The sequence below is a fragment of the Rattus rattus genome, chromosome 8 (genome assembly GCF_011064425.1).
Source record: "Rattus rattus isolate New Zealand chromosome 8, Rrattus_CSIRO_v1, whole genome shotgun sequence".
In the NCBI taxonomy this organism is placed as follows: domain Eukaryota; kingdom Metazoa; phylum Chordata; class Mammalia; order Rodentia; family Muridae; genus Rattus; species Rattus rattus.
The window spans coordinates 27,594,332-27,618,772 of NC_046161.1; the positions used below are offsets into that span (position 1 = coordinate 27,594,332).

Sequence of the window (24,441 nt, forward strand, 5' to 3'; positions counted from 1 at the left end):
CACGGGTAGAGGGTGGGAGGTGGCCCCCTGGGTGTGACAGAGAGAGCTAGGGGACGTCAAGAACATGAAAAGCTTCACACCCAGCCCTAAATGGAGGCCCTCACTTCGCACTAACCCAGGCTAATCCAAGTGGCCTCCTGAAGCTCTCCCTCGAAAAGCTGCCGCTTCCTTAAGTGGGAAAGCACCTGCACAGCGGGTGGACAAACTGTCTAGGGAGGCCTGTTGTTGACACAACAGGCTCCTTCATGCTCAGTGCTGGTCTGGAATACCATTGGTGGCAGGCAAGTCACAAGACAATGGAAATATTGTCACCATCAGGAAGCAGAGACAGGCGAGAGCCCCTGCAGGCTCAGCACAGACAGCGGTATAGAGAAGATTTGGTGTAATGCTCACATCTCCAACTGTCAGAGATTGTGGTAGACGACTGATGTTTCAAAATAATGTTAAGTATGCAGATGAAGTCGCATAGAGACCAATACATGTATATGAAGAAGCTTGTGGCTTTGAAAACTAAAAATGACAGATTCACAGGACTGTTTTAAGAGGTGCCTCGTTTAAAAGACACACAGCAGGGTCCTGGGGAATCTTGACTAAGTGACTTCATTACACTGGGTGATGCCCTCCTCTCCAGTAAAAGCAGGCCAGTGGATAGGCTGTCTGCCCCAACTCAGCACTTCCCATCAACTCTGTAGATTATTCCAGAGTGATTTTAGGGTCTACCTTTTAAAACTGAGAGGAAACGTGGAAAAAATTAAATTTTCTTTATTCCAGCCTAAATGAGTCATGCAGAGACCATCTTCCCGGTAGACAGCAATGTTGTTGTCTGTTGCCTACACTGAAAAAAAAAACTTATTTAATGCTCAGTTTTCAGAAGAAAGTGTATCACATTTGATCACAGTTTAAGATTTTAAGCTTATTCGTTTTACGAAATATAAACGACTTAACTATTGAATATACATATTCTAGTCTTTTTAAATGATAAATGCCTTTGATTTACTTTAGAAAATGAAATGAAGGGTTGGGGATTTAGCTCAGTGGTAGAGCACTTGCCTAGCAAGCGCAAGGCCCTGGGTTCAGTCCCCAGCTCCGAAAAAAAAAAAAGAAAAAAAAAACTTTTAGAAAATGAAATGAATCATTATTCAATTCTGGAAAAAAAATTAACCCGTAAGCCAACTAAAAGTAAGTTTGTTTAATAGGTAATCTGGGCCCCAAATTAAAATCACATCTTTATATATAAGGAACAAAATAGAATTGCCATTGGCGACTGTGAACTTTAGGGGAAATTTATTTAAGTGGCTCTTCAATACCATGAGATGCAGGGAAATTTAACAAGGAGCTTCAAGCAGCAATGTCTACAAAAATAAGATCAGGAAACATTTCAGAAGTCCTCAATGACATGAGGAAGTAAAGTGTGGTTTATTTCTGCTCTCTACGTGTAATGGGAATGTGTGAGTACACAACGGCAAGGAGGAATGACACTGGAATGACACCCAAAGCGAACAAAGCGAGTCAACACAGGACAGGGACCCAAGCATGTCAAAACTACAGAGAAACACAGTCATGACAGCACTGAGACCCGGGTGACCTCTAACGGGGACAAACATCAGGCAGAGATGCTCTTTTCCACAGCGGTTGAGGAGCATCTTAATGATCATTTGATTGTCATTCTTGAGGCTTGATCTGTATTCTATCAGTCGTTTGACCTGCTTGGTCTGTGAGTTTGTGTGCTCACACTCGGGATTGAACCCAAGGCCTGTATGTGACAGGCACACACTCCACCACTGAGCCCCAGCCCTAGCTCAACCTTAAAGCAAAACAATGACTTGAAATGTATTTAATCATTTGCATCCTGGAGCAGCACCTAACTAGCAAGACATGACGGGTAAAATGGAACAGCATCCATCCCTGTCACTAACTTGCTGTGCAAATTTGGCATAAAATGCATTCCTAGGACTTCAGCTGTGTGAGATCTGGACGGCTCTAAAGAAGAGAAGAGGGAGGAGGGGGGGGGAGGGGGAGGGGGAGGAGGAGGGGAGGGGAGGGGGGGGGGAGGAGGAGGAGGGCCAGAAGAAATCTTTTTAGGGATAGCTTGGTGTATCCTAGAATTTTAAAATCAGTCAATACAAATCAAACCAGTAACAATGTAACTAAAAGCAGAAGGGCCTCCGAGACACCTCAGCAGGAAACGGCGCCTGAACTCAATCCCCAGCCTCTTCAGAGTTGAGAGAACAAGCTCTCCTCTGTCCTTCGCTCCTTCACTGAAGCACACACCCATGCACACACCCACCCACTCACACTTACATGCACAAGTAAATACAATGGGCCTTTCGAACACGGAAAAATTCAAAATACATGTATTGCTGAGGAGCCACTCTTTTCTACACAGCATATTTTTAAAAATGAATTTTTCAGATGGCCAAGATCTAGCAGTACGTCCTCGGTGTGTTAAGGTGTGAATTTGTCCTCTGTCCCTTTAACCCCTATATGGTTCGGGGGTTTTGCTTGGCCTTCCTGTCTTAGCATGGCAGAAACCTGAGATTGCCCTCCATGTGGGCATCACTGTCCAGCCTGGAGTTACTTCATCTTCTCCTCCACTCTATTCCTTCCAGATGGGATGAATGACGTAAGCTCATATAAAACATCCAGGTAAGCATGTACAAGTGTCTGCTGTGGCGTATGCTTGTCAGCTGTATTATTTTATGAACTTCACCTAGGAGTGGCTAAGAAAATCTGTCCTGAACAGAATTTTACCCACCGAAATCTATAATGTACTCCTGTGAAATCAACTGGCCTTATGACTCCCCAGCTCCTGTTTGTTGGTAAGGACTAAATCTAGAAGCTTCCCAGCCTAGCATCTGGGTTGACCCTATAGGGCAGAGGCACATATAGAAAATCAGCTTACTTTGACACATCTCGTTCCCTAAAGGGCTTTGCTCAAAGACTGCCTCATTGCGAGGAAATGTTCTAAAGAGAAGCAAGGGAACAGCCAGGAGAGCTAGAAGGTCACACTTCGTCCTTCCTGAAAAAAAGAATTGGGAGCTCCTGTCCTAGGCATTTGGAAAGCTACAGGCACAGAGAGACATCCATTCCACAGCAAGCTAGACCACCACAGTCAACTGCGGCAGTCTGTTCTGCATTCTTTCCAGTCAGGGCTGTGGTAAACGGCTACGTAACCTTTATTTGTAGTTAATATTATTTCTAGGGATAGATGACAAGTTAAAAGCAATTAAGAAGCACATGAACGTCACCAAATCTCGATGATGCCATCAGTCACGTTGACACTCCAACCTGTCCTCACTTGTCACCCCCAGATTCCCTCTAGGACAAACAGTGGGGGGTTGAAACAGCAAAGGGAGAGGCCTAAAATTAATTTATTGAATTCCAACCACTTTATTGTAAGTATTGGGGGCAGAGAATTCAAGACAAAGTTTTTCTGTGTAGCCCTGGCTGCCTGAAACTAGCTCTGTAGACCAGGCTGTCCTCAGACTGACTCACAGAGACCCCCCTGCCTCTACCTCCCAAGGACTGGGATTAAAGGTGTGCACCACCACTACCCAGCTTTTTTTTTTTTTTTTTAATCTCTCTTTCACTCTAAAATTGTTTCTGGAATATTTTGGGAAGTCCTCCTAAGAGCCCAAGCCTAATCTCAGTTTTAAGAGTCCTTGTGAAGATCCCCAGTAAACTGTCACCTTCAGCCCTTCACGTGTTGATGTATGACTGCAGCACCAGGGCCCGTGCTGGATCAAAAGAGGTATTTGTGTGACTCGGGATGACGTCAGATGTTTGGATCAGTAACCACCTTATTTCACAACTAGGAACTCCTCTTCTAGTCGTCTGTGTCAAGGGCTGGCAAAACTTTCTAGAAAATAAATACGTATGGCTTTTCTGAGCCACACTGTCTCTATTCTACCTGCCTCTGCTGATCATCACGAGAGACGCCACACATGATCTGGAAACCAGAGTGCACGGTGCACGGTTAAGCTCCAGTGACATTTTTATGCATTTTATGTACTAGTTGGATTTCATATTTTTCCACAGATTATGAAATATTCTATTGCCGTCTCTATGACTATTTATAAATGTAAAAACTATTCTTAGCTCACAGTATCAAAAAATAGACGGTGGACCAGATTTGGCCAGCCCTTACACCCACTTGCCTACAGAACACAGCAATGTATAGCATTCCAAGGATCATTTAGCTTCCCATCTGCTTATTATGATTCTATCTTTTCAGAACTGAATTAATATTCCTTAATCAGTCATTCCTTCCTAACACCATGGGAAGATGGGGCTTGCTTTATGAATAATAGACTACAAAGTGTTCAAACATTACAGTCAGGGAAGGTCCACAGAAAACAGGCATGGGGGTGTAGTTTATTTTGGTTTGGTTAATGCTACAGGTAGACCCAGGGCTTCACAGATGCTAGGCAAGCACTCTGCCACTGAGTTTCGTCTCCAGCTCAGGAAGAAAGGTGGTTTGGGCAGGATTCACACCTTGATCTTTGCTTGCACACTGCTCTCTGTTCATCAGGTACACGGTTTCCTGTATGGCGCTGCATGAATACCACAGCAGTGTTAGAAGACGGGCATAAGGATCTTCCGTGATCCAGGATGATGACACTTTTTAAGGCATCATTAATGTGTGCAATAACTAGGCTACATGTGTGGCTGGGCAGGCTATTGCCCCATCATAAGTCAGTGGCTGCTGTGAGTTCGCAGGAACGCCTTTGAAAGCAGCACGTCTTCACAGGGCTGTCCCCAAACACGCAGTATTGCAGTCTTCTTTTTAACATTTGTTTCCCTCCTGAGGGCAGCAGGTGGTGAACAAGCAACTCGGGACCCTGCTGCTGTCCGCTGGCTTCTTTCCTCACGCCTGACTTTTTTCCATTTGTCTGCATTCCTCTTCTACCCATCACCCCATTCCTGCCTACTATCCTCCCATGGGAACACACACACACACACACACACACACACACACACACACACACACACACCTGGATCCACAAGTCTCAGAATATTTCCAACAAGCTGCTATAGATCCCTAAGTTCGACTGAACCTTGTCTCAGTCAAAACACAGACTATGGCTGAAGAACCTTCAGAGACTCCACCATTCTCCTCACCAACTCCATCCAAACTTGCCATGATGGCACACCATGTCATACTGCCCTCTTGCTCCCTCCTGCCCAGCCCCGGCCATCGTGAATGTGGAAGAAGACACTGGATCTTGCTTATAGGACTCAACATTTGAGCAGTTGGACAGATGCGCTGCCCAGCGTACACAGGGCTTCCTCTGTGCCATGGGAGTTGGAACCGATCATCAATCATCGGGGGACTTTTCTCACACCACAGGGAACCACCAAATAAAGTATCCCCAGCAGATACAAAAGACTTTTCAAGATACTAATAATCTTCTGAGATACAATTCGAGAGAGATCCATGTTAAAAGACTCTTATTCCGGATGTCCTTCCAATGCATTCTCCAATTCAAAGTTATAAGATGGGGCTCCTTATAGAATGCGCCCCAAATCACAGACTCAGAAATAAATCAGGAGAGCGCTTTGCCCTCAAACTGCTACTTTCTTCCAAGCCATCTAGTTACCAAAAATAGGTCTCTGTCAAGTTAGTCCCTCCTTGGTACTCTGAAATGAAAGAACACAAACTCTCACCCTCCTCTAAAAAAAACGGTCGCTAAACTCTACTCTCATGGAAAAAAAGAAACCAACTCCTTGAGAAGTTCTTCTATTTTTCTAATTCATTTCCTGAGCTCCTAACACCTGTGTGAGGAAACGTTTCCTATGGGTAATTAATCCCACAAAAACCCTTATGGAAGAGAGAGCAACAAAGATCATTTTGTGAGGCTGCAGTGTTGACCCGACTTGCAACCCCCATTTAAACTTATAAAACTCCAGTTCCCATTGTAGAACAGAATGGGGCGAGAGGGGTGAAGCAGACCTAGCCAGAGGACTTGAACTCAAACTACTCAGAGACCACCCACGGTGCCTTAAAAGGCATCCAGCACAGTGACATAATCCGAAGGATGCCTAGAGGAAACTGGGGGTTTTCTGAGAGAGAGTTAATTTTGTTTGAGTTTAATTCACAAATAATTGTGATCTTTCCCTAAAGGGCTGTGCCTCAATCGACTGAGAAGGCATTCTTTTTTATAAGATAATTATTTTTAATAGAAGCTATCAATTACTGGGTGCTTTGTTTCCAGGAACTGGACTTAATAGCTTTATAAACACTCTTTTATTTAGGCTAAGCGACTAACCTTATTGTGTAGTCATTATTATCTCCATTTTATGGATGAGGAAATTGAGTGTCAGAGAGGTTAAAGTGGTTTGCCTAAGGTCACACAGACAATAAAGTACAGACAAACTCAGGACTGTCTAACTCAAAACCCATACACAGTACACCTCCACTACATGGTTCCATGTGCCTGTAAGCATGGGACACAAGTTACACCTATCTTACCCTTAAACAGTTACCCCCAATCCAGTGATTCCCATGCTTCAGTGTCCAAGAGATCTTTTAAAAACAAAGAGTGTTGGGCTGGAGAGATAGCTTAGTGGTTAAGAGCACTGGCTGCTCTTCCAGAGGACCTGGGTTCAATTCCTAGTCCCTGCTTGGCAGCTTTCAACCATCTGTAATTCCAGTTCCAGAGTATCTGGTGCCCTCGTACCAGAACACTACACCCTCATAAATAAATTAAGATTGATTATTTTTAAATATGAGGGGAGAATCTGTGTGAGGGTGGTACTGGAAGGAGACAGGGTGCCAATCTTGGGATACAAAGTGAATTAAATAATTCGTTTAATTAATTATATGAAGTAAAATAACCCAGGCAAAGAAAGACAAATTATGCGAGTTGACTGGAAACTAAAAACAAATAAAGAGAGAAAGAAGGGGGAAACGGACATTGTGTATAAATAAAGCCTGGTCAGGGGGTTGGGGATTTAGCTCAGCGGTAGAGCGCTTGCCTAGCAAGCGCAAGGCCCTGGGTTTGGTCCCCAGCTCCGAAAAAAAGAAAAAAAAAAAAAATAAAGCCTGGTCAGATGGAAAGTATTCTCTATTACAGTGGGGAATCTGCCGTTTCCAACAGTCTCTGACATATGCTGTAGGCGACTAGCTGAAGCTCAAAACACGGAGAAGCGAGATGTGTTCAAGTACATGGAAATGGTAACTGCAGGTTTGGATCATCAGACCCTGCGTGGCATTTTAAATTGTCACACCACACTCCTCCACGTGTGTGTCAATTAAAATGGGACTAAGTGGAGACTGTACTCACGTTGTTAAGCATTTTCTATCCAGTTCTTAAGAAGGAGGAAAAAAAAACAATGAGGAACTGAAGATCCCACCCTTGAATCTTCTGTAAACAGCTTTACTCAATGAATCACACCTCACGGATGCCCAGGGGACTCAGCGGCTATGAGTCACAGAAGCAGATGATAACAGATCTGAAACCTCCCAATGATCACATATGCCATTTCCCACCTCAAATCCCATTGCCTGACCCAAGTTTTCTGGAGTCATTGAAAACCTCAATCACAAGAAATATTGGCTTTGATGTTTGTGTTACACACACACACACACACACACACACACACACACACACACACACAAATTATTACCAAGCCTGCATAAAAGGGGACAGATCTGAATTCTAATTTATATACCTAGTAATCACACGAGTATAACTTTACATTGAAAGAGACACACGGTCCGATCTCAAGTCTGACACTTACCGGGCATTTTCTTAAACAGAGGTAATGGGAACGACTTCATACAGGGTCTCCGTTCAGTTTAATTACCCTAATGCTCTACAGCTTCTTAGCTCGGAGCCTGGCACACAGCTACCTTTTATTTTTCCAGCACCCCAAACAGCCAAACACATTGTTGGTCCAAGTATCAAAGGCAGAATATTCCAGTTTAAAAAAAAAAAAAAAAGCCCACAGCTAGTCCTCTAGTGATCTGTCACACTATGATCCGAACAGACAACTTGGAAAATGACCTTCCATTAACCCCAGCCGTCTGATGAGCTAGGGGCATTCACGAGTTACCATGATCTCTAGGAAAAACAGAATCAACAACACTCTCCAGATAAAATCTCCTCAGAGGTGACGTACCAAGTTTTTTCAATAAAATATTTTAATCATGGAAAGGAAGTAACTTAGATAAAATTCCTTTTCTACCCCTCAGTGAAACCCTGAATATCACACATTTCAACTTTTTCTGTTTGATGATGTGTTTTCTGAGATGGGGTAATGTTGACTAAGTCTTGCTGTGTAGACCTAAGTGGCCAGAGACTCACAAAACTTTATGTGCCTATGGTGAGATTGAGGGAATCCACCACCATGGTCTTCTCAATGACACCTGTTTAAAGATTTGTTTTTATTTCCCATTTACACACACACACACACACACACACACACACACACACACATCAAATCCTCTGGAGCTGGATTTACAGGAAGTTGTGAGCTGCTGGATATGGGTACCAAACTGTATTCTGGTCCTATGAAAGAATGAGTCCTCTTAACCACTGAGCCACCCACCCCTCTAGCCCTGTTTCAGGTAGTTTCAACATGAAGATTCAAAAGCAGACCTATCAGATGGGATGCCAGTGTGCAGACCTTCATAACCTGCAGAATGATGTCCCCCGCATAGACATATACATGGCTGCCTGGAAGCTCTTTGGAATTCAGTCATCCTCCTTATCCTTAGCCAATCCCTGTACGTTACAATGGCTTCTTCATATATATATTGAACTACTATTGAAGTGTTCCCATGCTTCTTGCTATGTTGTGAGGTATTAGATGTATCTTTGCTCATATATTTGTTTGGGCATGAAGGAGTAGTCTGGGGAATGGGGCGGTGGCGGGGGTTGGGGGGGGCGATGCTTTGGCCAATTCAGTTGTACCAACTGTTTCACTTAAAGGAGGGCAGGGCTCATGAAGGGCTATATTTTTGGCAAAGTGTCTAAATGCAGTATTTCTAAATTAGACCTACCATGCAATGGTAATTAAACTGTCTGGACTGTTAAGATAGCGGAATAAAGCAGCTGCCACTAAACTTGTCATTGCAGAGTAATGTCACTGAGATTAGCACCTCTAAACAACAAGATGACCGCTTATTACTGGTAACAGACATCTCTCTGGAGATCACCATGGTTACCTTCATCCTTTGCAACAATTCCTGACACCACACGTTGAGCAGTCTTTAAGTTAAAATTTTAGATGGCTACAAAATATAAAGAAAATGTATACGATGTGCCAATAGCATCATTCCCCCCTCACTGAAGAAACTACAATTTAACATTACACTCTTTGATATTTAATCTCAACGCTCCTTGACAATTTTTCAAAAGTAAAAAATCAGGACCAATGAGCCACTGGCCAATCGCCAAGGGCAGCATATCACCATATCAGCAAAGATTTATAAAATTAAGATGCAATGCAAAGGCAGTTTGATATGACTTTAAGCATTGTTAGGAATAAGAATTTCTAATAATTCAGATTTATATAATTGTTGATACATATTAGCCAGGAGCAACAGTTAAGAGTAAGAGTTGTAATAATTCCTTCCAGAGCTCAGAGGTTCTTTGATTGAATGCCAATTCATTGATAGAGGTAGGGCAGTTACTGTATCAAGAAATAATGCTGTCAACCAGGTTGGGGAGGTGGAGGGGGGACCCAAAACCCAGCTTCAGAAGCCACATTGGCTGTTAAGTGACCCTGTGTCCCCACTGCGAAACTGACAAGATTTTGTCTCAGGAGGGAAAAGCTACCGAGAAAGCCATCAAAAGTTCCACAAGATTAAGAGTTTCATGGACATGTGTGGTCCCTTATCCTATCGCTTTTCACTGTTTATGTTATGAAAAGTTTCAACTACACAGAGAAATGCAAAGAATAATACTGTGAACATCTGTGAACCCACGGCCAGGTGACAGATTTGTAATGCTTAGACTGAGTCACCACAGGCCTTTTTTTTTAATGATAAATAATTACATAAGAAAATAAAAATATGGAGGGAACCTATCCCCACTTCTATCTTCCTGCCTGCTAGCACCCTGTACCAGCCTGAATGTTTTCACTCACTCTGTAAAGCATTGGACTATACACATCAATCTACAGCTTGATTCCCCAGCCTGCTTTTTGCAGAAGACGATCCATGTTGACACAAGTACAGTTGGTTCATTTAGTTTTTAATTACTACATAAAGTTTATTGCACAATTACAGCACATGTTATTTTATTCCCCGAAAGGCTGGTTGGGTTGTTTGTTTATTTTTAATTTTCCCGAATCTAAAGGACGCAGAGACGAGCAAGGTTCTTATCTGTGTCCCTGTTGCACATCTACTATGACTGACTCCTCAAGGCACGACTTCCCAAGGCACTGCATCAAAGAGTGCACTGCCAGGAGCTGCCGACTCTTCTCCACAGGGATGTAACCTGAACAGGAATCCCAGCTCAGCCTGAGCCAAGCCCCCAGGTTCGATCCCTCTACCAAGAAACAAAATCTGAACATCCTCCCAAAGTCATCGGACTAAACAACTCTCTAACCATCAGCATTTGGGGTTTGAGGAGGTCTATGTCTCTACAGCTCTGTTCTCAACTGAGGTGGCCAGATCCTCCGCTTTGCCTACCCTGTGGCTGAGTGAGACTGAGAATCCCTGCGTTTCACTGGCCATCAAATCCTTCACTTCCATGAACAGTTTCCTGCACCACTGGTAATGTGACTTAAGTTCTCACGTTCCTAGAGCTGATTTTAAGAGTCATTATTCTAGTGCTGGAACATCTCTCTCTCTCTCTCTCTCTCTCTCTCTCTCTCTCTCACACACACACACACACACACACACACACACACACACACACACAATTATGGGGCCAGCTGGATGAATTAGTAAATAGAGATGCTTGCCGCCAAACCTGACAGGTTTCATCAGGTGATTGGATCCGCCAGGGAAGGAGAAAGCTAACACACACCAGCATTGCTGCTGCGCTTCTGCTTGTGAGTAGGGAGGTTGAACACAACGTGGTTCTGTCATTCCTCTCAAGTCTTCTCTGCATGACCACTGCAAGACTCAGAGAGAGGACTCTTTGTAACGCCTCTTGCTTAATCAAGCTAGTTCCACAAGATAAGGAGCCATACTGTTCCTGGTGTCCATTCAGGACAAGGGCAGTCAGCAACCCAAGGTATTATCAAAACTAAACCTCAATCCAGGGGTGACTGCCACCTTATTTGTGACAGGATCATTAACTTGAATCTCAGCGATGGTTATGTCACAGAGTGAAGGAAGCTCCAAAGAACAAGGTGGTGGAGAATGACAGGGACTTACCATGCCCAAGGATTTCCCGGAGTGGAAATATAGCCAAACCTTCCTAAGTTACCCTAGTCCAGAGACAATTCCATTTCTCCCAAGGGCTATAGGCTCTTGAATATGCAAATGGAAAGGCAATCACAGTTCTCAAAGAACTAAGTCATTCGTTATGAAAAGTCATAAAGTATTTTGAATCTGGGAGTGGTGGCACACGCCTTTAATCCCAGCACTCCGGAGGCAGAGGCAGGCAGATCCCTGTGAGTTTAAGATCAGCAGCGTCTACAAATGGAGTTCCAATCTAGCCAGGGCTACCCAGTAAGACCCTGTCTCAAAGAAACAAAAGTACTTTGAGCAGGCACAGTGGAACAGATCTATCTTCCCCAGGAATTTGATGTGGGCTTGGACTAAACATCTATAGATCCAATCTAATATAGAATACAAAGTGAAGCCTAGTCCTAAATAAAAATAAATAGAAGATCTATGATCTGCCTAGACTAGTGACATATTTCATGTCTATGATCAATCACCTCTGGATTTTCTTCACCTGCGTCTGACCTTTCCTTTGTGGATGGCTGTTCTTACCTTTGTGCCCTTAGCCGGTGGCGGAGTCAGGAAACATACAGAGCTGCATGCCAGACCTATCGAGTAGTCCTGACATCAGCACCTCCTGGTGACTGACGGGGACCGTCTCAGATGTGCTTCCACATCAGCTGCAGCTTTTTGATTACTCTTCCTGGTAATCCATTTAAACCGGACTCAGACACCAGAAACTCCTAAGTAACTACACTTGGGTCCCCTCTCCTCTCCAGGGTTGACGCGAGACTCAGCTGCAGCCGGAATATAATTAGACGGCCTTCAGAGACCATCGAGGTGCAAGACTTCCCTCCTCACGCCAGTGCCAAGTTTCCACGCTCAAGAACTTAAACTGCCATATAAAATACTCTTGCAAGGATGAGTAATTAGACACTGTAATGGAAAAGTAACTGTGTTTTTATTTAGAGCACTTATTTTAACAAGACTTTTCTCTCTAACTATTATTAAATTGCAATAAAAATAAATTAAATCCTGAGAGTTCACAAAGACATTCTGTTTTGAAAAATAATAATAATAAATGAACACTCTCCCGGAGAGTATTTATTTTGTAATGCCATTAAGTTGGTGCAAGGTCCTAATCAGAGTCCTAATGAGTCCTAATGCTGACTCTGTATCTGCCACGCTTACTGTGGAGAGACACCATTTGCAGCTCTCCGGCGGCAGCTGAAAGAGTGGGCGCTGGTGTGTGAGTCCCCTGGAAATTCCCTCAGCCCTTCGTCTTCTTTTTCTCCCGTCCTGCTGCTTCCAGGACACATGTGCCCTTGTAGCAGGATGCCCTGGGAGCATTCTGTAAACACCTGTGGTTTTAGCAACTTCATGGGTGGAAAGGAGGATGCTGGCCACTAATCCAGCTGTGAGCTCATCTCAAGAGACGCTCCAGAAATAGCTGCTCCACCCAAGTGAAGCGGCAAGCAAGTACTTCCTAGGAGAAGATGCGAGCATCTCGTATCATCCGATGGCTTGCAGCCCTGCGACCATACTCCAGTCAAGAGCTGGTGAGCTGGCTCAGCAGAGAAACTACAAATTTCACTCCTCGACAGAACAAGCGATCATGGGAGAGCTGACCCCACCACTCCCACCTAAGGCCACAGGCCGAGTAGAGATGAAGTTTGGGCCGTCTGAGCTATCTCCTCTTTCATCTGCTCCTGCAGCTCTCCAAGCGAGCGTTGACTGAGATAGACCCTCCAAACACCTTGGATGTGATACCTCGTCAGCCCCTTGCCCCTGCCATGAATGTTAAATGTTAAGTGATGGGCAGGTTCCAGGGGACTTAAGGTGCCTAGCCTGAATCTGGGTAGAATCACGGCAACCGTTTATTCTCTGTAGACAGTGACTTCAGAGGCCACCTTTATCTCTGTACAACGAAATGTGGTGCAAAACTGAGTCTGTTAAAATTAACTTTATACTGTCTAAGCTTGCATCACGAATTTAGTCTTCCATCCCAAAGGATAAATAGGACAACACACACACACACACACACACACACACACACACACACACTCCAAGCAAATATAAATATTTGTTTAATTAAACTACCAAAACCAATCATGTCAAGGACTGCAGACATTGGTGGGGGAATTTTAACTCTGAGCAAAATTTCTAATCCTTTTTCCATCTGTGATTAGAAAAGTCGGCAGCAGCAAGACTGCGCTCGTAAACGATTCAATAAACTCTTAAAGCCAATTCCCGAGGAACCCCTCACATCACAATGTAAAAAGAGAACTGTAAAACTTAAGAGGTGGTAAGTCACCAGCTCCTCTCCGAATATACTCTGACTCTGAGCTAGTGCCTGGTGAAGCCGGGTGTCCCTCGATGGGTTCACCCTTCAAATGGGAGCAGGAGAGAGCAGTCGGAGTAACTGCTCATAAAAGCCTGCGATAATTCTCAAGTTCCCAATATGCTATGGGATTTGGTCTCCAAATAAAAGAGCTGAGATTTGGGGGTTTCGGTGGAACCAGCTTCATGAAGCGCTCTCTCTCTCTCTCTCTCTCTCTCTCTCTCTCTCTCTCTCTCTCTCTCTCTCTCTCTCTCTCTCCCCAACGGCAATAGAGTCATGCATGTCTGGGCCCCATTTAACTTTTTCCTGGTTTGACACCCAGTCCTTTTGATAAATGTGCCCCAGGACACCACCACCCCAAAGAACTCGTTTCTCATGGACCCACCAGAGGATAAAATGTTCTCAATGCCACCTCCTAAGATAATCACCCAGTCCCAAATGCCCCTTTTAATTGGTTGACTGTCCCCTGGGTGTGACTGCACCCAGGGAGTTTATCCAGGGTGTGTAACCACGATACAACAGTCTTCCTGATTTCTGAGACTCCTGACGAGAACGGGGGTGTAAAAACTTGATTGAGCTATGTCAAAACATTAATGTGATGCTGTAACTTTGCAACAGATAGATAGATAGATAGATAGATAGATAGATAGATAGATAGATAGACAGACAGACAGACAGACAGACAGATAGATAGAGATTTCACTTGGGAGCTCCATAGAACCATCCTGCCCAAGAAAGGAAAAGGAGCTAAACTGTACAGGTTCTACTAGAATAAAAGTCGCAGGTTAGAAAGCATCCAAATATCTGTATCCTCTTCCCGCAGATGAGCATGCGGAAACGTTAAGCTCACTCTAAGAGCAACAATAAATTATAAGTAATACTGTAGGTTTGTTTATCAATAACCTCACAGGAAAACCTTTAGGGTAACCTGTCGCGTGCTTGTGTTTGTGGAACAAATTACCTGATTCCTTTGAACACTCCTCAGATTTAGAAACTGACGACTTCTAAAGGATTCAAGCATAAAGACAAAGCTTCCAAGAATCAAAGGGCTTTGCCATCTAGTCCATTGTGAGGAGTCAGTTTTATTCGGTGACTTTCCCTCCTTTTGAGGGGTTCTGGTTACTCCTATTCCCTTTTGAAGGGGTGACTGATTACCCAAAACAGATGACATCAGAACACCCCAAAAGCTGTGCTGTGTTTATGAAATCATAGAGTATACCTCGTTTGGGTAAATGTTCACTCACTGACACCATTCTAATATTCAAGACAAGGTTTCTGACTTCCAACTGGCAATCTGTTTTGATTCTGTAGGAGGATTACTGTCATCAGATTTAAAGACAAAACTTACGAGTCACACGCTCATTAAGTAAAAAAAAAAAAAAAAAATCTATACCTCACTGACGACATGAAGGTTGTTGGTTTGTTTTGTTTTTTAATTTAATGATAAACTTTCCTTTAGTTTGGCTTTTCTTCTTCTTGGTATGTATTAAGGAGATTCAGGAGAAACTCCTGGGCAATAAAAACATTTAGAAACCACTCTGTAAGAGTTAAAACTGTTGTGATTTCGACGAAGGCCCGTTAAAGTGAACAATACTTTTCTGATGATGAGTATTCCATGAAGGGGAAAATGTTTAGTAATGAATTACTGCCAGGTGATTATCTGACTAATGAAAAAGATTTCCATCCCTCTGTTTACTTAAATACACACTCTCCTGCCTGGGGAGATTTGATATCATGCATTGCCACTTGGATTACTAAATCTAGCAACACGGGCTGCTTAATTAGGTGGAAGTCTTCTAAATGTGGCTTTTGTTCCACCCTTACTTCACCTGTGTGCTTCCTGAACACGCTGGTCAGTGGGGAAGGAAATTGTGGAGAAAATTTTAATCTTAGTTTTCAGTATTTTTGCCTGACCAAGTTCACTTCTGTCACAGTTATTTAAGCTGGTGGAGTTGTGCAAAGAAAAAGAGAGGAGAGAGAGAGAGAGAGAGAGAGAGAGAGAGAGAGAGAGAGAGAGAATGTGCAACTTTAAATCCAGTGTAAATTTTCACTTGTTTTGAATTTATCATATACTGCTTCCGTTCCACGTGCTGGATATCCGCCTCTATCCAGAAAAATATATTACGGTTTCGCCATAGTTGCCAGCAACTAATATTTTTTTAATTTTTAATTAATTTTTAAAAGATTGGAGCTGTCCTAGCTAAAATTTCTTTTTTTTTGACCCTGGCTTTGGACAGTTATAAAGAACAAGAACGCTTTGAAAGCATGAGACCCGGCAGCAGTCTCTAATGGGCTCCCTATGATCTCATGCACCGAAGGCTTTCTCTGTAACCGTAAACCCACTGAACGTTTACGATCTGGAAGTATCAACTATTGTAGCCAGTTTTTATGAGTTTAATTCCACTAGCAAATCCTACTTTCTATATTTTAGGTCTCAACTAGAGCAAATCAAGCACATTTTGAAAGAAACGATCCAGGGGGAAGAATGGAAAAAGAAGGCAAGGAAACCACCACCAATAACCACTTCTGCCACAAACCAAGGACTTCTAGGAACACAGGACAAGCCTGTGACCATGTCAGCTCACCTTTAACACCCACAAAACTGCCTTTGAATCATTGCAGAGTGCCTGTTTTATTTCCCACAGCGAGGTTCCATAAATCATGGGACTAGCCTAGACTGACTACATGACAACTTTCTGGGCCTTTTTCCTCCTCTCTTTCTTCCAGCATGTTTTCTCACACGGCCCAATTCTGTGACTCCCACAAGCCATGAGAAGAGGCCACCTTAGAATTACAGCAAAGCCCCTGAGAGTCAGCAGGTACTAAATGGGTCCTGGGTCCTCAGGAGCTGAGCTTTCATTCCCGGAGCCTATCTTCTGGGTAGTGACTGAACTAGGCACATCGAGAATTGTCACAGGGTGGGTGAGGACCCTCACTGGGATCTGTATTGTTGTGGCAAATGTTCTCCCAGCCTAACACATTCGCAGACGACTCATCCGAGGCTCTTCCTATAGCAGACGAAATGCCAACAGGGTAAGTATCTATCTCGCTCCTCAAATGTCTTTAATGTATATCTTATTTGCTTGTTTGTAAAACTGAGTATTACAAGGACGGTTATGGGATACCAGGTCTAAAACTACCTTGCTGACAAGAAGTGTAATATTCATTTTATGGCCAAAGGCAGGAATAACTTGGTTTTTTGGGAAAACCTCTCGTCATATTTATTATTTAGATTTAGTGACTGACTGGCTTAGCTGGACTGTCAACAGAGCCAAGGAAGAAATAGTAGTCCAAGTATTACATTTAGCAGCCTTTTATCCCGAAAGTTCCAAAAAGAAGCCTTTGAGGGCCACTGCAGAGAGCACACACAACCGTTTTTCAGAGTTGAATTTCGTGAGCTTACTTCACGGCGGCCATACATCGAGCATGGAATCAAAGGCCCAAAGCACCAAATGTGTGCTTTTAGTGGAAAGCATGGTCAAGAACGTCTTTGAAAATAATTTTTTTTCTCCAACTGTCTTTAGCTACACCTATGGGTTTTTTTTTTTGTTGTTGTTGTTGTTTTTTTTTTTTTTTTTTTGTAGCCTGATCTCGATGAGGTCAAGGGACTTTGAAACCCAGACCTTCTCTTAATGTACGCTCTGCTTTAAATGCCTTTCGATTGATTTTCCACATAGCTACTTTTCCAATGTAGCAACTAAATTCTCTGTCTCCTTCCTATTAGTCTAGTTTTTGTGGACAGAGGAAACCAGGTTTGAGAGGGTTTTGTTTGTTTGTTTGTTTGTTTTGTTTTTGCTTTGTTTTGTTTTGTTTTCTCTTACTAGTGTTGGTTTTAGTCACTTAAGACAAACAAAGAGTTCATCCTCTCTGCTTGTGTCAAAACTCAGCAGAGGGCAAAACTACTTTCCCGAGGGCAATCATTTTAAGTAAAGTTTGATGTATTCGCAAGTTTATTTTGAAGCCCAGGGAACTGATTTACCTGTAAAATTACAGAAGAGGCTGGGCAACCCAGCTCTAGGTGAAAGATGAGACCACCAAATTCAAGTTGAAAAGAACAGGCTCACTGCTTGAAACCACCTAGGCACTGAATCTGTTGAAATGTTTGAAGTTTCTCACTAAACGCCCCAACCCCCAGTAGTGCCAGGGAGGAGGGAGATTTCTCCAAGAAGCAGGGACAGTTACGTTACATTGGTGTCCCACTCCAACAGCCACTTGGTCTTAACTCCCATCCAGGGAGCAGTACCTGCCCGGCGGGTCTTCAAACGCTTTTGAATGTCCTCGGCTGGCCAGTCTGTTCTCGCAAGAACGCAGGGAAAGAATCCCTTGGTCCCTCTCGCTCTCGGGTTGGAAAGCAAAGGCGACCGCACGCGGTCAAAAGTACAACAGCCCACTATATCTCCCAGCGATTGTCTTACCGGTACAAGAGTGCAGGGGCTTGGGTCGCACCACCAGCGATGGGCACACAGAGTAGAGGGAAAGTTTCTCAAAGTAGTCGCAGGTCTCCTTGGAGAGGATCTCATCGATCATGAAAGTCTTGTAGCGCCTCCTGGCTGCTTTGAGCTGGCCGGGTGAGCTCAGCCTCAGTTCCGCGTGGCAGTGCATGGTGAGCCGGGACCGGAGCCTGGCGACCTGAGCCCCGCTCCTCGGCAGCCAGAGGGGCGGCGGGGCCCGGGGAGGCGCGCGAAGCAGAGAGGGCACAGGCGCGCCTGCTGCGTCTACACCCACCCGCCGAGCAGCATCTTTGACTACAGCCTTTTTGGGACACCGCAGCTGTCAATCAGCGCGCACTTCCTGCAGGGCCAGGTGCGGAGCGCGAGCCGAGGGGCGTCGGCTGCTACCCCGCCCCTGCGCGCCCGTGCGGCGGGGGTGCTGACCTGCGCACCCAAGGTCCTACCGCTCTTGCTCGCTGCCTCCCGCCGTCCCGAGAGTCGAGCGCTCCCCGGGCTGGCTCTCTATTTTAAGACACTCGCCTCGGTTCTCCTCTCGCCCTCCCCCAGCTCCAGGTGTGTGTACGGGGTGTGCGCGCGCGCTCGTGTGTGTGCACGCGCAGTACGGCCAGAGCGCGCCGCCTTCTCGGGCGGCTCAGGAGTCCGGCCGCCACTTTTCCAAGCCCCATCGCTCCACACTGCCCAGCCTAGAGCCAGCTAAAGGGGGCACCGCTCCCGGCTCCCCGCAACCCTGTAGGCAGCTATGTCCACACCTCTAGCCACAAAGCAGTGGCATCTTCATCCAGAATCCCAAGGCTCCAGGCCCCAGAGCACGCGGTTCCGGACGACTACCGAGCCTCTCTTGTTCCCGCGTGGGCCATTTCCTAAAACCACGGCGTCCCCTCTCAATCGGCAGCTCCCAAGCACGCGCTGCACCCGTGCGCTCCCGGGATGGGACTTTTGCGCCAAGGTTGCAAGCTTGACTGCCTCCCTAGGACCCCAAACTACAAATGAATTTAGCACACTCCGTTACCCCAATAATAAACTGGAGTAGTAATGTGATGTGTGTGCGTTTAAATTCTGTTCATACAATCGTTGTTGTTGTTGTTGTTGGTTTGTTTGTTTGTTTGCCAGAAAGGCAAAACAGCAGGATCGCCACCTGCCCGCGGCCCTTACACAGTTAGCCCAAATTCTGGCTTTTGCTAGCGCCCAATCCCGATTTTCATTCCTGGACATAACACACTTCAGCTATTTGGGGATGGTTTCTTCTTAGAGGCTTTCTTCTTAGCGTCCTAATCTCAGAATCAATGTCTGAACGAACTTTGTTCTCAACCACAATCCTTGCGTGAGGTCTGGCTCGCACCTAAATGCCTGGGACAGCTCTTGCGGTCAGTGACTCCCACCGCCGTGGGAATTGACCTCCCTGTGCGCTCCCAGCCCCCAAGACTATGCCCCTGAAGCGGTGTGCGTGAGCTGGAGAGAAAACGGACAGCGGGGACACAGAATTTGGGGCACAGACAGCCGACTTGATGTTTCCTTGATGCTCGCACTGTGGGGCTGATCTGAGTCTCGGGAGTGTTCTGCGTGGCCGCGCGCTCTGAGCACGGCTAGCCGCGGAAGCAAGTAGGGACGCGCACCTGGGCTGGTGGTTAAACTCGCTAAGGAACAAACTTGCTGAACTAATGATTAAACACCTAAAGAAAATAGGCATTAATAGGCTGAATCATAGTTGAGCGTTTGCTGTGGCCAGCAGCTCATATTGACGATCTTTATTTCCCATGTGTCTGCTTCTGCCTGATTTCTCTCCCTTGCTTAACTCTTGGGGTCGCTTTTATTTCTTCTGTTCCAGCACAGGCGGCCAGCACTGCAGCTAGATACCGCAGTGGCGGTGTGCTCCTTGCTTTTATCCCTGGACTCTGTGCCTATCTGCTGAGGAGGATGGAAGGCCTAGGATCTGTCCCTGATCAGTCTGGGCGCTGCCACCGCTCGCCTCGACCCGCTGCGCAAGGAGCGGGGACCAGGAACCGGGCGCAACACTGGCTGCCATGGCAATCCTGGGGAGCTCTCTTGAGTCACCAGGACAGTGCCGCGCTTTTAAGCAGCTACGAAGAAACTAAATGCTTGGCGGGATTCGAGTCTGACAGAGGCAACGGCGAGACCGGCTTGTAGTGCTCGGAGCCCGGCGTCTGAATGGCCTCAGGGACGAGCTTGACTGTGCCGCCGCGCTTAGGCTAGCAGGCTCCGCAGTGGTCGCACGGAAGGCGTGCGCTCTGGGTCACTCTGCGGGGAACCCTGCCTCTGTACAGCACTCCGGTCCTTCAGCCTTTTCTCTTTCTTTCTCTTGGCTCCTCCCTCTTCTTCTCCCATAACTCTATCCCTCTTTCATGTTCGTACTCGCCTTTGGGGCCTCTAAGTTTGGTTTCCTTTTTCTCTTTCCTTACTTCTGCCCTTCGTTCTGTTCTCCCCTATAGTGCATGCTTGTTTCTTTTTCTTTCTTCCTTTTTCTTCTCCCTCTCCACCTTTTCTCTCTCCAAACTCGGGTCAAGTGTGGCATTTGTGAACCCACACCCACGGAAGTTCATCAACAGACCCAGTACTTGAACTCCTAGCCCAGCCGGCAGGAATCAGCCCCCTTGGACTGGCCTCCACCCTGTGACACGTCTTTCCAAGAGGGGCATCTTTCTGTTCTCTTACTGCTCCGTTCTTCCCACAGAGCCGCAGGTACAAAATTCACTTAAAACCCCTGTAGATTTGGCTTGAAATCTAGTGAATTTTGATAGCCTAATAAATATGGCATCCCCCATAGGCGCCTTTACTCTCTCTCTCTCTCTCTCTCTCTCTCTCTCTCTCTCTCTCTCTCTCTCTCTCTCTCTCTTTCTCTCTCACACACACACACACACACACACACACACACACACACATACAACACACACACACACACACTAGGGAAATCTGGAAGAACAAATTCCCGCAAAAGAAAGGAATAAGCAGTTTTGAATCTTGGAGTCTAGATTCTTTGGCTCTCTGAGGTCTGCTCCCTACACTGACCTCGACTTTTCATTTCCAAATGGTAATCCTAATTTCTACTTCACAGGGTTGGCCTTTTACAAGCCTTGCCTGAAATCGGAATGCTTGCCACCCCTCCCCTCCCTTCTTCTCTGCCCAGAAAAACTAGAGTCACATCCAAATACAACCTCCTCCCAAGCAGCCTTGCCTCCTCCCAGGCTGGTCCTGTACTGTTCCTGCCCCTATCCCAGCGTTTCCATCAGCGTTTCCTTTGCGTGTTTATTCCACCCGATGGACAATGAATTCCTGGCGGCCGATGCCTTATTAAACATTATACACCATCCTACCATCACATAGCGTCTGCCACACGGCCCCTTCTCAGTAAATGTGTCACGAACAAATGATTGTACGGAAGCGCTGGAAACAGAATTATTTAATGCATTTGATGGGACATCAACTCTTAATTAGTTGTACTAAAATTGTCTTTCTCTTTAAATGAGTCTCTCCCCTTTCCTTGCTAATTTTGAGCTTTGAGCAGTGGCACGTAGCCCAATTTCTTTTTCTTTTCTTTCCTTCAAACTCTCATTTTTTTTTTTCCCTCTTTATGCCACTCTTAGACCGAAAAGCATCTCTCTGGGAGGAAGCACACCCCAGCTGTCAATCACAAAGTGGAACTTTGGTCAGAAGAGTCGGGGGTTTTGTTTCCCAAGTTAATGAAGTGGCTGGAACAGGAAACATCTGCCAGGGGGGCTCAAGCCTTCTCCAGCTGCTGGAGACTGGCAGCCAGTCTTCAGTGTCCCGGCATCAGACCCAGGCAGTGTCTGCCCCTGCCACCAACCCGGACCGACCGCAGAAGAACACACATGGAGAGGGACAGGCTGTTTACACTGAGCAGTGAGAGTACGAACAAGGTGAGAAAAATTCACACCCTGAAGGACAGCTTCAGAAGATCGTGCCCACTCCCCCAATTTGGCTTCAGATTCCTAAGACAGTGCAGCGTAAGAGAAAGGCATGGATGAACACTGGGCTGGGTGACCTGAAAACCAAAGGTTCCTCTCTGATTTCTATCTTCCGCTCACCAAGAACTCTTGACGTTTCATGAAAGAATTCTTCTAACCCCAAACGCGACACTTGGATTCCATCTAGAACCTACCTTAGGTGTTATCACCTTGACTCTTAGCTAAGCCTCCTTGTGTAATCCAGATTCTACTGATGACAAAGACACCAGTCTATTTCTCAGCTACCTTTTCTTCAAAGGGGACCCAGAGGGAGGAAAAGCATTTCTTATAGTCTGCTCATGCGTATTTAATAACTTGTGTTTCAGCCGCTAACTTTTGAAATTGTTTCAGACATGTAAAAGCAAAATAGGGAAAGCCTTGTAAGTCAATAGTCCCCTGGGCCTCAGATTCATGCCAAGACCTCTTGCTGTCTGTGCAACAAGCTACAGGGGGCATACAAGGAGGCCAGCTTATTTTTTGATGATGATATTAATTTACAAAATTGCTCCCATACACTGTAAGGCATCTTTTAAAGAGAGGCCACAAATGTAGTGCACTTGACCAGTGGGCTTAGAAAGAATGGGGTAAGGCCATTGAGCAATTCCTAAAATCCAAGTTCAAACTGGAAGAAAAAAATAAGACAATACCAAGATGGAAAAGTTCAGTAAGGAGGGCTGGAGAGATGGCTCAGTGGTTAAGAGCACTGACTGCTCTTCCAAAGGTCCTGAGTTCAAATCCCATCCACCACATCATGGCTCACAATCATCTGTAAAGAGATCTGATGCCCTCATCTAGTGTGTCTGAGACAGCTACAGAGTACTTATATATAATAAGTAAATAAATCGTTTTTTAAAAGGAAAAAGTTCAGTAAATTAAAGGAGGAGTGGATGGGGGGAGAAGGGATGTGAGGGGCAGGCTGAGAGGAAAGGAGGGAGGGGAGACTGTGGTCAGAGTATAAAATAACAGTAATTTAAGAAAGGAAGGAAGGGGGTTGGGGATTTAGCTCAGTGGTAGAGCGCTTGCCTAGCAAGCGCAAGGCCCTGGGTTCGGTCCCCAGCTCCGAAAAATAGAAAAAAGAAAAAAAGAAAGAAAGGAAGGAAGGAAGGAAGGAAGGAAGGAAGGAAGAATTCAGTCATTCAAAATGGCTCCAAAATGGAGAGGTACATAAATTAAGGTTAAAAGATTTGTGTGTGTGTGTGTGTGTGTGTGTGTGTGGTGTTTTGTTTGTTTGTTTGTTTGTTTGTTTGTTGAAGTGATACTTCATGTATCTAGGCTTCCCTTGTAATTACCATGTTACCAAGGCTGGCCTTGAACTTGAGATCCTCCTATATCCATCTCCCAAGTGCTAAGATTATACAAATACCTGGCCGTGTTTCTCCTTATGAACTGTACTGTGCTGATATCATTTAGACATGTTTCCTGAGATGGCTTCTGAGCCTCAGTTATCCCAACTGACGTAGCCAGGAGACAAGAAATGGGCTTTATGAGGTCTATCAGAATACTGCACCAACACCCTAGAGGCCTGGAGAACGACTGGAGATGCTTCTTTTCCACCTGTTATCTCTTCGCCGAGGACGGGCCCTCAAGAGGGAAGCAGCAGCAGTGTGAGACACACCGTGGAACTGCTTGTGGAGTAAGAAAACTTAAACCTTTAAATCAGGCCAACCTGGGTTCCATGCCTAGCCCAGACACTGAGTAATTCTCTGATCTCTGGTCTTCAACCACCGGTGTATAAAGAGAGCCAGTGTAAGTTTTGAGCACTAATTGTGGGACTCCATGAACCCAACACCAACTCAAGAATTGCTAGTCCTTCACCGTTTTAATAAAAGTAAATGATTTCACCAAAAAAAAAAAAATGTTCCTTAAAAGGCACAAAGGCCTGCCTGTCCTGTTTCATATGACTAGCCTTAGATTTTTCTCAGTGTTCTAAGCCCAGAACCGACCAAGACATTAAGAGAGAAGGACAGAAAGGGAATGTGGCACAGCTTGTAGGACACTCGCCTGGGTTCAATTCTCGGTACTGCAATAAACCAGAGAGATAGCTCCATGGCTTGTACCTTCAATGCAAGCTCAGAGGGCGTAGAGACAGGAGGATCAGGGGTTCAAGTTTATCCTTGGTTACAGAGCAATTTTAAGGCCAGTTTGGAATACATGAAACACTATTTCATTTTTTTTTCTTTTTTAATGCATACGAGAGCAGGAATAGAGGGCAGGATGAAAGTAAAGAAATAGCCTTGGCTACCTAAGGCTCCTATAAAATCATCTGGCCCTACAGCAGCAGACTCAGCACATCGGCTGGTATTAACCAGTTTACCCAGCACT

General features: G+C 45.2%; 1 protein-coding gene across 1 annotated transcript in view; it reads right to left on the bottom strand.

Moving 5' to 3' along the window:
- Barx2 (BARX homeobox 2) overlaps positions 1-18,313 on the bottom strand; it is a 75,337-nt gene extending 57,024 nt beyond the window's left edge. Inside the window, exon 1 of the mRNA XM_032911149.1 lies at positions 18,104-18,313. Within this exon, the coding sequence (XP_032767040.1) occupies positions 18,104-18,290 (187 nt within the window). The 5' untranslated portion in view covers positions 18,291-18,313. The remainder of the gene's footprint in view (positions 1-18,103) is intronic.
- Between the last annotated feature and the right edge of the window lie 6,128 nt (positions 18,314-24,441).